The sequence below is a fragment of the Garra rufa genome, chromosome 13, assembly GCF_049309525.1.
Source record: "Garra rufa chromosome 13, GarRuf1.0, whole genome shotgun sequence".
NCBI lineage: Eukaryota > Metazoa > Chordata > Actinopteri > Cypriniformes > Cyprinidae > Garra > Garra rufa.
The window spans coordinates 12,139,375-12,155,055 of record NC_133373.1 but is presented as its reverse complement, the minus strand read 5'-3'; the positions used below and the strand labels follow the sequence as shown (position 1 = coordinate 12,155,055).

The window sequence follows — 15,681 nt, the reverse complement described above, 5'->3', positions numbered from 1 at the left end:
CTTCACGCGCTCAGAGCGCTCCTGCAAAAACGCGAGGCGCAGCAGGCGGTGAAAACGCGAGGCGCCTGGGGCTTATAAGCAGCGCGTAGAACGCTCACTGCCAACAGAAAACCATTCAAAAGAGGCGCCTCCAACTGCAAAAACGCCTTCGGTGTGATCGCAGCCTCTCTCTGCCTCCCGCACACACACACACACACACACACGTCACTTTTTTTAAAATCCCCTACAGCGCGAAACATGAGTCCCGCAAACGCGGTGCCGAAGAGCTTGTTGTACTGTATGTAATCGTAGGACAAATGGCTCCTTAGTTTCAAATGGTTTGGGTACAAGGTGATCGCTTTGAAAATAAAGGCGTTTGTCTAGGTTAGAAGCTCATTTGAAACATTGCCACGGCTCATTTAAGAAAATGACAGCTCCGAAGAGACGCCGCTTTAGTTTCGGTAGTGCTAACCATAATAAAGAAAGATGATGATCATCATCACCTTATCGGTTACCACTGAAATGTAGATGTAATGTATTTCCAAATCTAAGCCCATCTTATGCGGAATGTTGCCTAATAGACTGCAACATGATAAAACCAATGGATAAAACAGGCACCTTCAGAATGCGTAAAAGACGCACCGGCACTTTTTTTTTTTAACCGACTACCGACAACTTTGACCGGTTAACGTTGATACGGTCAACCACCGGTCAAACGGTCATCGGTTAACATCCCTACCTTCAACACTCTCTCAGTTACAGTAGTTATTGATGAAGGCTGGAAACTGCAAACAAATGAATCACTGAGAGACCTTGAGCTGTTTCTTTCCAATATTTAGATTGATGAACAACAAGGAACTCTGTTTAGTTTTTCCCCTTTCAGTCTTTACTGGAATTATACCATGCATTTCATTTCTCAAATACGATACCCTCCATTTGAGCACGCTCAATAGTGGTAGTGATTTTGCTATCCCTATAATTTATTAAAGTAGAACATGTTCACTCAAGCACCATAATTGTATGCTTTCTTTCTAATGATGGAAAAGTTGTCGCTAATTATATCCTTCTGAACTAACTGCCTAAGATTTCTTTAAAGATCAACAGCCTGCGTTAAACCTAAAGCTAATACTAGGGTTTCCCAAACACACTCGTCTGTTTCTACTATAAAATAGGGCAACTATCATAAAACAGACACCTGTTCCTCAAGTTTTTACAACTTAACAGCGTGTTTGCTCACAAATCATTCTGTAAAAGAGCATCTGTGTTGCACTTGGATTGCTGATATTCATTAGCATCAGCAACTTCAGGTTTCCTTTCAAAAAAAGGAAAATCCTGTAACATTTTGTTGTCATGTGAATGCTTATGGTTGAAAATGTTAAAATTTGATGGATTTAAATCTGCTGACTTGCATATTTTCATCTCAGAACACCTTAAACCTTGCAACCACTCAGAAAACCCAACACACATGCTATTCTGAACATTTTAAAAGCCACAAGACAATGTCTTGGCAGCTACCAACAACATCCTAGTCATTTGGTGGCGACTTTTGTATGTGCACGCAGTATTTATGTGTATTTTGAAGGGGAACTATGGTTACGATGGTAAAATTGTAGGCTATCCAGCAGCTCGGTGTATCTGTCTTTTCTTTGGAAACATTGTCTTGTCTTGTCTTCAGTCACAGCCAACATCCCACTCCTCAATCCTGTCCCTAGTGTACCATTTATAGTCTTTTACATAACTGGAATATTCCTCTCCCCCGCTCTTTCTGTCAGATCTATGTTTGCCATGGCTTCTCAGTCTAGCTTTCCTCAGACATGGCCAAACGCACCCACTTCTATATATAGTGGGCTCGAAATATACTTTTGTGTGTCTATATGTGTAATTTAATAAAACATTTATTTACAATTTGAGAGAAATCCAAATAGCATCTTGTTCTTCACTGTTTCTCAGCGACATTTTGTGTAGATGAATTTCATCCAGAAGGGCTTCTGTGTACGAGCATTTGGTTCAAAGTAGATTAAGTGATTATTAAGTTTTAAATATAGATATTTTTCTTACAAAAATGCATTGATTCACTACAGGAGGCCTTTATTCTCCCCCAAGAGCCATGTGAGGCACTTTTTATTATGGACTGATTAGACAAATGCACAATGCCAACAAATGCACTGAGATCACCTTTTCTTAACAGATTAAAGGATAGTACGACAAAGATAACGCTTTCCTTAGTGGACATTCAAACTGTTTTATTGTGAATAAGATTGAGCTGAAGAATGAATGCTGTATCAGATGCAGGCAGTCACGCTTGCTTAGTCCATCTCTCTCTCTCTCTGCACATAATACAGTGAACGTTTATTACAGTAAAACAATAAGTTGTCAATTAATCAATTCAACGTTCCTTTGTTACTAGTTCTGAAATGTTTTCGAATAAGTAACCGAAGTTTGGGCTCAGCTGTTAAACTGTCAACTTGAGATTTGAAACTGGTGGCAGAAGGAAGTAGTGAGTAAATGATGGGCTAATTTTTCATTTTTGGGTGAACTAACCCTTTAATGTATTACAACATTTTGTCCCTTTACAAACTTACTGCTAAGAAGTTTTGCTGTTCTTCTGGGGACATTTGCAGTAATTTTATCCACACATGGATCTACAGACGGAATGATTTCAGAGAACTGGAGTGTGTGTGTGTGTGTGTGTGTGTGTGTGTGTGTGTGTGTGTGTGTGTGTGTGTGTGTGTGTGTGTGTGTGAATGTGAAAGAGGTCACATCAGGTGGCTCTTAATTTAGTTAGGTTTGTTTGAATTTACTGTGCAGTACTCTGGATTCCATTTCAGCGCTATCAGCTTTTCTTTTGTTTGCAGAGCTCTTAATTCAATCTTGTCTCTGTGTTCTGCCTTTGTTTCTCCCACTTTTGTTTTTGCTGAGAACATTACTGAACACCAAACATTTCAATTTTTTCCCTCTTGTTTTAGTCAGGTGGAGATATTTTACCTCGTCCCGATTTCAGTTATGTTTACAATTGGACTGCCAAGGAGTTGATAAATGGAAAACAAACAAAAATCAGCGATTACTGGAATATGATAGAGATGATGACTGCAGATACTAAAATTTGTCACTCTTGAGATCTGTTGTTAGACTGGATTGTTTACAGCCGAGTTCATTTGGATGATTTAAACCCTGATTTACTAAATGTTTGTGTCTAGAAACACATGCTGACTTGATAAAACATACAAAAAATGTTGATCTATGTCTAAATGTTTTCTGCTGAGGGTTGCAGCACTGCACGTCACAGATGGTGATTCTAATGCCAAAGTTGTATTGAACCCAGATTAAAATACATGCTGTTCAAGCCTAAAAAGGCAGTTATCAAAAGAACTTGCTCATTGTTTTTGTTACAAATGTGCTCTCTCTCTTTTTCTCGGTCTGTTTCCCACAGCTTTTGAGTCGAAAGGACAAGGCCACGTTTGAGAGGCTGGAGTATCTGATGTCTAAAGAAGACAACTATAAACGCTTGAGAGATTACATCAGCAGCCAGAGCATGACATCCTGCATTCCGTATCTGGGTATTTTTTCTTTCCTCTCTTATTTGCACACACAAAACATAACCTTATCGGGATGTCCTTTTTTGTTTTTATTTCTAAGGAAATTATGAGTAGAACAACAACAAACATCTCACGCCTTGCAGACGTTTTAAATTCTGAATCAATTAAAAATTTTAATTAAATTGTCATATTTAAGACCTTTTGTCTTAATTAGATATGCTCAAAGTTCTAGAGATGCCTTGCAGATGATTTGTACTAAACAGCCAGCTTGAGAATCAACTTCCGAACTTGTTTTATTGTTTGGGCAATTATTTCTGTGTAAATTAGAGCTGTCGAAATTAACACGTTAACGCATCCGATTAATTATATGAGTGTAATTACATTTTCTTAACTCTAATTACTAATTATTTGTTGACATTGGACAAAATGATTGTCTAGCAGAGAAAACACAGACTGCTCCCCTATGGCTGTTACAGGGACAGGTGCAATTTTTCATGAAACCCTTTCTAGTGATATCTGACAGCTGGGAGCACCGGTTTATATTGAGCTTTCGAAAATTAGTATTGTCATGGCTTTACTTTGAAGAGAAAAGCGCAAGTAAGACGAGTAAACAGAACAGTTGCATTAGCTTCAACCCTCCAGTGTCTTTCTTTATACACACACATATCCCACTATATGTTATACAACAGTTCTTTCTGGTCCTCGAATCTGATTTGCTGAGAGGAGTGCGATATTCTAGTGATATCGATACTCCAGCCATTTCACTGGTTGTATCACTTGCGGTATTTCTCACAGCGAGTGTCATGGCAGACAGATTTTGTGTCATGGAATGCAGTTTAAAGATTTTTTGGGGGGAATGTGTTTAGACTTCAAATATGTGGTGTGTTAATACAGATATTGTCTGTTTAAAAAATTTGCTTCAATATTTTTGGAGATGTGAGCTCCAGGGCATCAGTGGCCAATCAGCACTCATGGACCTGCAGAGAGCGGCCTCACCTCGGCCAGATCTTTGGGAATTTGCTGCTGGCTCTGATGTCTCTATAGTGGTTAAACATAAGATATAATTAGGTAATAATTAGGTTATAATTGGGTAAATCTAACAGGGAGTCTTTCCTCTCAGTAATCTTTTATTTGTTCCAGAGAAAATAGTTTTGGCTGAGGGCAGGATCTCATCATGTTATATTTTATGTAAATTTGCTGCTGTGTATCAGAGCGCTGCCTTTGTACTTTTGACTTAATTGACTAGCAATTTTTTTATTATGGCTGTTGTAATTAATTGTAATATTATTATTCAATTAGTTCTAATAATATTATTTACTGAGTACCATGTTGACCCAAATATAAGATGAGCTTGATTATAAGATTCAAGATGTACCTTTTGGGAAAAGGCTTTTTGAAAACCACATGTTTTGTCTTGTGTTTTATTAAGAAAAAAAAACAATTTTGTTAAACTATTTTCACACTTTTTGACATACAATAAAAATAACAGGTAGCACATCTGTATTATATAACAATTAGGCTATCCATCTCATAGTAACCTACTAAAAATTCATTAACAGTAGAAGTTAAATCTTATTGTAGTTTTAAAATCTGGGTACTGTCTTACGTTTTGAAATCACTTACAGAGGAAGTTTGGTCCCATCATCAGGCTTACATGACAGTCATGACTCTTGCCGCTGTAAGCTTTTCTTTTTATTTAGTTTTCATTAGTTTTTCTAACTTCCCGACACACATTAAATTATGTATTTCTTGGCACACTCGTTTTACGCATATTTGGCGCCACCTATTGTTGTGGGTGTGTTACTGACACGTCAAAGTCTAGACCCTGAATATAAGACGACCGTGTTTTTTCAGATGTATTTCCAAGAAAAAAAAACCATTGTCTTATATTCGAGTCAATACGGTAATATTTTATATAAATAATAGTAGTATTTAACAATAGTATAAGTTATTTTTACACAGCCAAAAAATGCATTGAGCAGCTCTGTCAACTGAAATCAGCCTTTACAGATAAAAGGATAGTATGACAAAGATATCGCTTTACTCAACAGACATACAAACTAATGTTTTATGGTGAATGAGATTGAGCTGAAGAATGAATGCTGTATCAGATGCAGGTAATCACACTCGCTCTGTCCATCTCTCTCTCATATAATACTCTACATAATACAATTAGCTTTATAGTATTACAATAAGCTTTCAATTAAGCAACTCAGTGTTTCTGCGTTACTAGTTTTAAAGTGACGTTTTCAAATTAGTAGCAGAGCTTGGGCTCAGCTGTTAAACTGTCAACTTGAGATTTGAAACTGCGGCGGCGGAAGGAAGTACTTCTGCACAAAAGACTCTTTGTTGTTGTTTCTTAAGTATTTACAGACTCATGCCCTTGAACTGTTGTATAAATGCAACATCACACTCGTAGCCGTGCGATATGGCTGTATATTGGCATGCTGTGATTACCTACGGCTGGGAAACAAAAGTTCATTATTTTAACAGCTCTAGTGTTTATTTTAGAATACTATGTCATTTTATATTATATTATATTGCGAAATGTCTGTGGCAGTGTACTTCCTTTGTAGTGAAAACTTGCTTTAGTGAAATCCCTACAAGGTTATCAAAACATCTTCACTCGTGCACTTACCCGCTTCATTATATGCATTTTGCTCAGTTCCATGCTTATAACAATTTTTATATAAGATCAGCATCTTTTATAGCAGTTATGCCCTGTTTTTGTGTTGGAATTGCGTCATCTTCTGAACGCCATCCCAGTCTTCTGTTCAGGGCTTTTAGTGCTAAGATGGGCAATGGGAAACACTCCTGAGTCACTGGATACACACATGTATTGGTTAAAGCAAAATCCTCTTCCCCTTCTTTAACTGTTTTTCTTTTATGTGTCTTTTTTTAATACTGGCAGCACAAACTGTGTCTTAAGCGAATTGGGAAACATTTCTTTCGAGTGACATAAAATGTGTGTGTGTGTTTTGACTCTTCGCTTGACTTTCATTAAATGTTTTGCAGACGTGTCTGTTTTCTCATATCTTCTTGGCACCATTCTTATGTATGTGTTTTATTGCGAAACTGTATAAGTGAGAAATCAATAATTACAATAAATTAGAGGAAGTCTGCTGTGATAGTGTGTACTCACTCCTACATACTCTGTCCTTCGCTCTGCCTCTCTCCAGTGTGTTTTATCATGTGTTGACATTAGACTGACTTAAGTTAGAAAGAAGTGGAGAATAAAAATGTGTCCTAGTTCCTCTAGGCTGTGTTCATCCAAAAATGATGAATTCTGTCGTTAATTGCTCACCTTAATGCCGTTCATCTTTAGAACACAAATTAAGATATTTTTGATGAATTCCGAGAGCTTTCTGACCTTGCATAGACAGCAACACAATTGGCATGTTCAAGACCCAGAAAGGTAGTAAGGACACTGTTAAAATAGTCCATGTTATAAAGCTACGAGAATACTTTTGGTGCACAATCTTGTTCCTTCCTGAACCAAATGAATCACTCCAAACAGGACTGGCCGCATGGTGCTTTACGTATGTCATGTTTCCGTGCGTTTGCCCTGGTGTTTTTGGTACAGGGCTGGAGGACTCCCAGGCTCTTTGGAAGGCTGAGAGGAAAATACTACTCTCTTGTACAACATGAGGTCTGAACTGTATTAAAGAACTGCCAGTCACTCTCCTTGTAAATCTGCTCAAATAAATAAAAAAAAAGAGTAAAAGGAAGATGGAGGAATTTGAGGCAGAGAACTGGAGGATCTCGTGTCCTCAGATTTGGCCCTAATACTGAAATGGTTCCTTTTGACCTGCTGGATGTTCTTTCACCCGTTACACCCTCCTACGTTTATGTGTCTGTCTGTCCATCTTGCTTTTTTATGGATTAAGTGGCTTTTCTGTAGATGATTGTGGAGCCTGTCTTTCACCTGACTGCAGTATAATTTAGGGCTGAGTGGTATGACCAAAATCTTGTGTAATGGTTATTTTATGGTACAGTAGCCGTGTATTGCAGTGTAGCTATTATTAACAGGCCAGCAATGTTTTATATACATATTACATAATCATTACGTAGTAATTTCCCTTTTTTTAAGTCTAGTTTCTTTTTAAGTAATATTGAGTGTTTCAGGGATGTTAGAGACTATCCATGTTTTTTGTTTTGCTTTGCTTTCTTGTTTTGCATTGTTGTTTTATCTTGCCTTAGTTTTGTTTTATTTTGGTGTTTGATTTATTTAGTTACTTGTTTTATCATGTTTTGGTTTTGTTGTAGCAGTAGTATAGTATTGTTTTGTTCTGTTTTGTTGTATTTTATTTAGTTTGTTTTTGCCTGTTTTGTTTTGTGTTGCATTGTGTTTCATCTTGTCTTGGTTAAGTTTGTTTTTGATTATCTTGTGTTGTGTTTGGTTTTGTTTTATATTATTTTGTCTAAGTTTTGTTGTTTTTTGTTTAATTTATTTTGTTTTGTATTGTTTTGTTGTTTCATCTTGCCTCTGTTTTGTTTGGTTTTGGTTTTTAATTTAATTTATTTAGTTGTTTTATCTTTTTTGTGATGCGTTTTGTTTTTTTGTTTTGTTTTGTTTCATTTTTTGTTTTGTTTGGTTTTTGAAACCATTTGTTTTTGTCAGTTTTTTTTCTTTTTCATTTAGTTTAGCTTTGCGTTGTTGTGTTTTATCTTTCCTTGGTTTAGTTATGTTTTTGATTTTATTTTGTTTTTATTGTTTTATCTAGTTGTGTTGTTGTTTTTTTGTTTAACCTCTTGTGTTTTATTGTTTTGTTGTTCATCTTTTTGTTTGCTTTTGGTTTTTGATTTATTTAATTGTTTTTTGTTTTGTTTTGTGTGGCTTTGGTTTTTGAATTAATTTGTTTTTGTCAGTTATTGTTTTGTTTTTTGCTTTGTTTTCCTTTAAGTTTAGTTTTTCGTTGCGCTGCTTTGTTTTATTTTGTCTTGGTTTAGTTTGGTCTTTTATTTATTTAATTGTTTATCTTGTGTTTTTTTGTTGTTTAGTTGTTGTTTTGTTTAATTTTGGCTTTTAATGTATTTTGTTGTTTTATCTTATCTTGGGTTTGTTTTTGTTGTGTTGCTTTTTGTTTTATTTTGTTTTGTTTAGTTTTTTTGTTTGTTTGGTTTTCATCTCGCCTCAGGTTTTGTTTAATTTTGTTTTGTTTTGTTTAGTTAGTTACTTGTTTTATCTTGTCTTGGTTTAGTTTTTATTGTTTGGTTTTCACTTTTGAATTAGTTTTAGTTTAGTTTTGTTTTAGTGCTGTTGTACAGCCCTAGAAAAGTACGCCAGACAGTAGTAGTCTCCTGCATCTTTCACAACCTAGCCCTCAGACCTGGCTTGCGAGATGTACCATTACGCAAATGATGTGCCTGTTCTTAGTAATTCTTTTAGTGAGTCTGATGCTAAAACTACACAGACTATGCATATAAATGACCCTAACTCATTCTCGGTGAATTCCCCCTTTGGTCTTTCTACTTCTGCTTTGACAATCAGAGATGGTAATTTGTGGTGTGTTATGAAAGCGTTCAGGTGGTGGGGTGGGCTCTGAGCATGTCCAGACAGCTTGATCCCTGTCTGAATGTGAGAAAAACTAGCTGGAAGGATATTGAGAGGAAGATGAGGTAAAGGAACAGGTCAGTGTCCAAATGGTTTGCCTGTTTTGTAATAACAGGATTTCCCTACTGAAAACACTGAACCTTCCAGCTGGATGCACTGTTGTGTGTGTGCATGTTTAGACTGAGTCTTGTGAATGCTCACTGATCTAAACCATTGTCGCTCTGGAGAGTGTACGTACTTTGAGGAAATGTCCTTAGAAGTATGATTCTGATGCGGTTTCATATTGGCCATATCTGATTGATAAATATATTTAAATCATATTGTATTTATTTAAAAAATGCAGTTTGGGTTAAGATTACATTGCAGTGTTTATAATTGGCATAATAACAACAGATGTCTGTGGTCCTCATTTAAATAAGTAATTGCATGTGTAATCTGACCTTCCTCTGGTAAACAGCTGTAACATCTTTGTTTTCCGTTGGATTGGATGCTGACAGGCGTTCTGTTCTCCCACCGGCCGCCAACAACCACAATACACACACACACACACACACACACACACACACACACACACACACGTACGTAATGCCAGCACCCCCTGCAGACACACTGTCTGGAACTCCTATCATCCCACACACTGCAAAGTTCAAAGTATATTATAATTGCTATAGTAATAGGATGTATTTTCAGTGGTAAAATTGTGAATCACTTGTAAAATTGTAAAAAAAAAAAAAAAACATTTCAGCTTAATAAAGTGAATAAATTGCATCAAACTAATAGAATTGGAGCGTGTTGTTGTAGTATTATTTAATATTAATATAATAGTAACACAATTTTTTTATTAAAGCTCGGTTTTTATTTTTAGAGTTTCTGTTTTAAATTTAATTTGTACATTTTTTTTTTTTTTAGTCATGTAATGTTTTTGTCAAGTCGTTTTCATGAAAAACATCTCAGCTAAATTAATAAATACAATCTAAATGTGATTACTCACATCGAAGTAGAACTGGATTGGTGATGTTTTAGTATTACTTACATCTTATTCATATTCATATAGTATTTTGATCATTTGAATTGTGTATTTTTCTATTTTCAATTTTCAGTTTTGGTTTTTATTTCCATTTAATGATTCTTAGTGCTTAAATTTTTTTTCAGTTAGTTGTGATTTTCAAGTTTTCTTCTAATGTTTATATTTTTCAACTTATTTAATCATTATGCATTTACATTAAAGGGGAATTTCACTTCCAGAACAAAAATTTACAGAATGTAAAGAGGTTCATGTCTTTCTTTCTTCATTTGTAAAGAAATGATGTTTCTTGAGGAAAACATTTCAGGATTTTTCTCCATATAGTGGACTTCTATGGTGCCCCGAGTTTAAACTTCCAAAAAGTAGTTTAAATGCGGCTTTGAACGATCCCGAATGCGGCTGTAAATGACCCCAGCCAAGGAAGAAGGGTCTTATTTAGTGAAACGATTGGTTATTTATTTATTTATTTTTAATTACAATTTCTATATTTTTTAACCTCAAATGCCCATCTTGTCTTGCTCTGCCTGAACTCTCCCATCTAATTTTCTCCCTCAACTTCAGCATTTCACTAGATAAGACTTTTTTTCTCAGCTGGGATCATTTATAACTCCATTTGGGATCATTTGAAGCTGCATTTAAACTGCATTTTGGAAGTTCAAACTCGGGGCACCATAGAAGTCCACTATATAGAGAGATGAAAAAACATAATTTCTTTTAGACTGAAGAAAGACAGACATGAATTTTATATTACATGATTCATTGAATCTTTTAGTGAAGTTTTTAGTACGGTTTAAATTCCAATAGCTAACAGCGTGCAATACGCCAAAACCGTACTACTTTCACAGCTGATGATTTTAGTGCTCATCAGTCTTTGTCCAACAAAAGCTTTTACGAGATAAAAAAAAAAAAAACAAGTTTATGGCCAGATTGTGACTGCACTTGTTGTCTAAGTGTGAGTATTTACTCTTCTGTGCCACGTGCGTGAAAGTGTGAAGCCTGTGATCTGTGCCCCACGGGGAGATGCACGCTGGGAAACAGACGGAAGCTTTTTAGAACGTGTTAGAGCGCAGGCCGCTCGCAAAACTTCATCTGCCTTGTCTTTCTCTCCTTTCTGAGTGCGTGCGTCTGTGTTCTCCCGATAGAATTAGATGCTTGGCTGTGAGTGATGGAGGACGTTTTGAAAGATAGTCCCACTGGGGAAGCCGGGAACAGGGAGGCATAACTTTTATGAAATACACTTTTGTGGAGCTGTAACCTAAGCACTTTATATGGAAGGAATGTCTTGCTCTTTTGTCTCCATCTCTCTCTCCCTCCCTCTGGATCTCTGTCTTTCTCTCTCTCTCTCTTTCTCGTCTCGGTCTCTCTCGCCTCCATTCGTGACTGGACGGCAGAAATGTGTTTTTCATTGTCTCTATGTGCTGTAGTCCTCCCATTTTCACATGTCTGCATACTTTTGACATGAAATCTCTGTTTCTTTCGGTCTCGAACACTCTCACACACATACTCCTGCTCATATTGCAGAAAAATCAATTGTGTAATTGAAAAACCAGCTGTGACTTCGTATATACTGTGCAGAAAGGTTTCACTCAGACTTTTGGACGCTGTTTTATTCAGTGTTGGAGCAGCGTTAAGAGTGGATTCAGAGATCATTTACACACAAAAAAAATTGTTTGTATCAAAATTACATTCAGGCATTAGTATTTGCCCCCCATAGTCTCTGACCATCAGAGACTACAGAGACGAGTATGTTTGTCTCTGTTTGTGTGTTTATGTGGGAAGTCAAGCATAAATTATACAGTTCTACAAAGGGTTTTTTTCTGGTTTTGCATGTGTTTATGAGCGAGTCAGCGGTGTAACCAAATATTGGTGATTAGACGACCAAATGAAAAAAATCAAAACTGACCCTTTTTTCTTTCATTTAACATTTGTAATAATGTGTATAATTTGTAGGGCTAGGTTTTGACACACGTTTCATGATTCGATTCAGATTAACAAGCTAGTGTATCGATTCGATTTTTGATTTGATTCGATTCAATATCAATTATTTCGGATATATATCAGGTACAGTACATGCCAAATTTTCTTGAGGGGGAAAAAAACTCAACTAATGCTGTTCTACATTATCATCTGTCACTCCACATTAAATGGCATCAAAATGACATTTATTGTTTGAGAACTGTAATAAAATGGACATAATTTAGAGAGTTTCATATTAAAAGGAACAAAGCACAAAGCTTATTACTATTAGATGTGCGCTACAATGTTCCTATCTTTAGGATATCTTTTAGGAACAGGCTAGGCTAATCGATTTTTGGGAATTAAAAATGTATATTGTTTCGTAAAAATGAGAATCAATTAAAATCGAGAAATTTATAAGCCCTAATAATTTGCTCTTTACCTCTGATTTCACATCACAAACAGGATGCAGAATTGTGATTCGTATTAGAATTTTAGGAGGTAGAATTAAAATGAATTGAAATTCTAAGTGACCCTGAAGCACAACCAGCCATAAGGGTACATTTTTTTTGAAATTGAGATTTATACATGATCCTGAAAGCTGAATAAATAAGTTTGCATTGATGTATGGTTTGTTAGGATGTGACAATATTTGGCTTAGATACAACGATTTGAAAATCTGGAATCTTGAGGGTGCAAAAAATCGAAATATTGAGAAAATTGCCTTTAAAGTTGTTCAAATAAAGTTCCTAGCATTGCATATTACTAATCAAAAATTAAGTTTAGATATTTTTACGGTAGGAAATGTACAAAATATCTTCATGGAACATGATCCTTACTTAATATCTTAATAATTTTGACCCATAAAATGTATTTTTGGCTTTTGCTACAAATATATCCGTGCTAGTTAAGACTGGTTTTGTGGTCCAGGGTCACATATAACTACAAGTGTTGTGAAAAATTCATCAAGACTTAGTAAAACCATGTCTAAGTTATACAAAATCTCTTGGCCTTCTACGGGTTTTATAGGCTTTACAAACAAATATTTATACTTATGTAGAATAAATGTATTAAATAATTCAATAAATTCCACTTCCTATTAGGCACCACCAATTCACTTAAAATTCGAACTTATGCATTAAAAGGAGGCCAATTTGTAGATTCTGGATCTTTAATTTAAAATGTAATGATTTGCTCATTTTGCTCTGGAACAACTTTATCTCTGACATCATTAAGGCCGCAGAGGCTATTGGATAATATTGACCAACCATTTTAACAAATCAGTATTTAACATCTGGTATTTAACTCCCAGTAAATGAAATCTAGTTCAGCCCTGCATTTTTGTCTCAATATCTTGTTTCTATTGAAAATGTCATATTATGAAAAAAATAACACTGAATTTAAGATTTAGTTATGAAAAATGCATACTTATTGACCTCTAAGATAGATGTTGGGGGACATGTCCCTTTTAATTTCCATGGTTGTTACAACCTTGGAGTCAAATGTATTATTCTCTCTCTTGGTATACAAAAAAAGTATACAAAAGTCAAAAGCACAATGGTACATCATTATCGGGGATGAATAGATGATTGGAAGAGTATAGCTGTTATAAATATAAATCACTGATATATAAATAACAAACGAATACTGCGGTCTTGGAGGTGAGTCCTTAAATTAACTCATACAAAAATGAACAAATATAAAACATGAAGTATATTTACAGACCAACATTAACCCCCGAATGCAGACGGGGCCTGGTGAAACAGTTCAGCCCAGTGCCAGTCCTTATTGTTACAGACACCTCCAAAGCCAGAGGCCAAAATCTGATTGCGAAGATCTTTGATTAAAAACCTGTGGTGTCATCAGTCCAGGCAATAAAGAAGATTCAGAAGGAATGGACTGCAATGGAGAAGAATGTAAGAAAGAAAAAATGAAAGCTGAAGTTGACCATGTTGTCATCCAGCTCCAGCTTTTAGTTCTTACTAGGTCGTCTTCTCTGCATTTGGATGGACCAGAGGAAGTCTGGAGAACGCTTGTCCTTCCACTCCTTTTCATGATTTTGTCGGTGTTGTACCAATGGCGACTATACTGTGCTATACTCGTCAGTCCTCATAAACATGAACATATGATTATAAATAAGTGCTGACGTGAATTATGAGTACATTCAAGCAATTTAGACTCAATCAGGTTTGGTAAGAGGGTGAGGTCCTGGGAAAAAACCTCAGTCTATTGGCCGGATCATCATACGGACTGATTTGAGCGAGTAGAACCCGCCGCCATACTCCGCCCAGAAGATCCCATCCTGGAACTTGCTGCGATACACGCCACCGGAGTACCACACGCCGTTCAGATTTGTTTGACCACACGCGTTGTACCACCAGCCGCCTTTGTGGAAATGAGCGCAGTTGCCTGGGATAGAAGAAGATGGGGAAGAGAATGCAATAAGTTGGAATGACAAAATGTTGGAATTTTATAAGCTTTCCAAGTTGTTGGAACAGATTTGAAAATAGATCTTTTAAGACTAGCCTATTATTTTTTTTTTTATTATTATTATTATTTTTTTTTGAGGAAAACATTTCAGGATTTTTCACCATAAAGTGGACTTCTATGGTGCCCCAGTTTACATGCGGCTTCAAACGATCCCAAATGCGGAGAAGGGTCTTATCTAGCAAAACGATTGGTTATTTATTTATTTATTTATTTTAATTACAATTTATATATTTACTTTTTAACCTCAAATGCTTGTCTTACCTAGCTTTTAGATAGGGTATGTTGGAAAAACCTCATTTTCTTCCTCAACTTCAAAATCGTCCTACATCACTGTTTTACCTTTTTTGTTAAGGGTGTTTGATCTTCTTTGCATGTTTACTTTGCAAACACTGGGTCGGGGAGGGAGAAAATAAGATAGGAGTTTTTCGACATACCTTAACTGTCTTGAACCAGAAAAAAACAGAGTTCAGGCAGAGCAAGACAAGACAAATGTTTGAGGTTTAAAAGTAAAAAAAATAACCAATCGTTTCGCTAGATGAGACCTTTCCTTTCTTGGTTGACATTGTTTACAACCGCATCTAGGATTGTTTAAAGCCGCATTTAGACTGCATTTTGGAAGTTCACACTCGGGGCACCATAGAAGTCCACTATATGGAGAAAAATCATGAAATGTTTTCCTCAAAAAACTGGAAGTGAATTTCTCCTTTAAAGTGATAGCAGCCAAATAATCTAATAACCTAGCTGCTGTGATGTCTATTGATCATTTAAAAAAAAGAAAAATCAATATCTTTTGTAGCTTTAAGGACTCATTAATTGATTCCTGGTTCCAGAACCAGGAATCGATGGGATTCCATTCCAAGAATGGGTTTCTCCAGCTGTTTTCGATTCTTTTTTGATTCTTGTTTTTTTTTTTTTTTTTTAGATTGGAGGAACCTAATTTTGCAATGACTGCAGGGTTTAAAGATTGTGGAAAGTAGCCTTTTTATAATATAAAGCTTCATTTGTAAACTTACGAAAACTGCTCTGATGCCCATGATGGGATCAATTCCAAACTTTGGAATCAACTCTTGATTCTCAATGCCTCAGAATCAATGAATCGATTCCTTTGGGAATCTATTTGCAGCCCTATTATTCTGTAATGT

At 35.9% G+C, this 15,681-nt stretch overlaps 2 protein-coding genes across 3 annotated transcripts in view; one reads left to right on the top strand and one right to left on the bottom strand.

Annotated features, from left to right (window-relative positions):
• The window catches only part of ralgps2 (Ral GEF with PH domain and SH3 binding motif 2), an 86,309-nt gene that overhangs the window by 13,457 nt on the left and 57,171 nt on the right, over positions 1-15,681 (top strand). Inside the window, exon 5 of the mRNA XM_073816699.1 lies at positions 3,410-3,536. Coding sequence (XP_073672800.1) covers positions 3,410-3,536 — 127 coding nt within the window. The remainder of the gene's footprint in view (positions 1-3,409; positions 3,537-15,681) is intronic.
• angptl1a (angiopoietin-like 1a) overlaps positions 11,680-15,681 on the bottom strand; it is a 29,189-nt gene continuing 25,187 nt past the window's right edge. For both annotated transcript variants that reach the window (XM_073816707.1, XM_073816706.1), the window contains exon 5: positions 11,680-14,458. In XM_073816707.1, the coding sequence (XP_073672808.1) occupies positions 14,271-14,458 (188 nt within the window). In that variant the 3' untranslated portion in view covers positions 11,680-14,270. The remainder of the gene's footprint in view (positions 14,459-15,681) is intronic.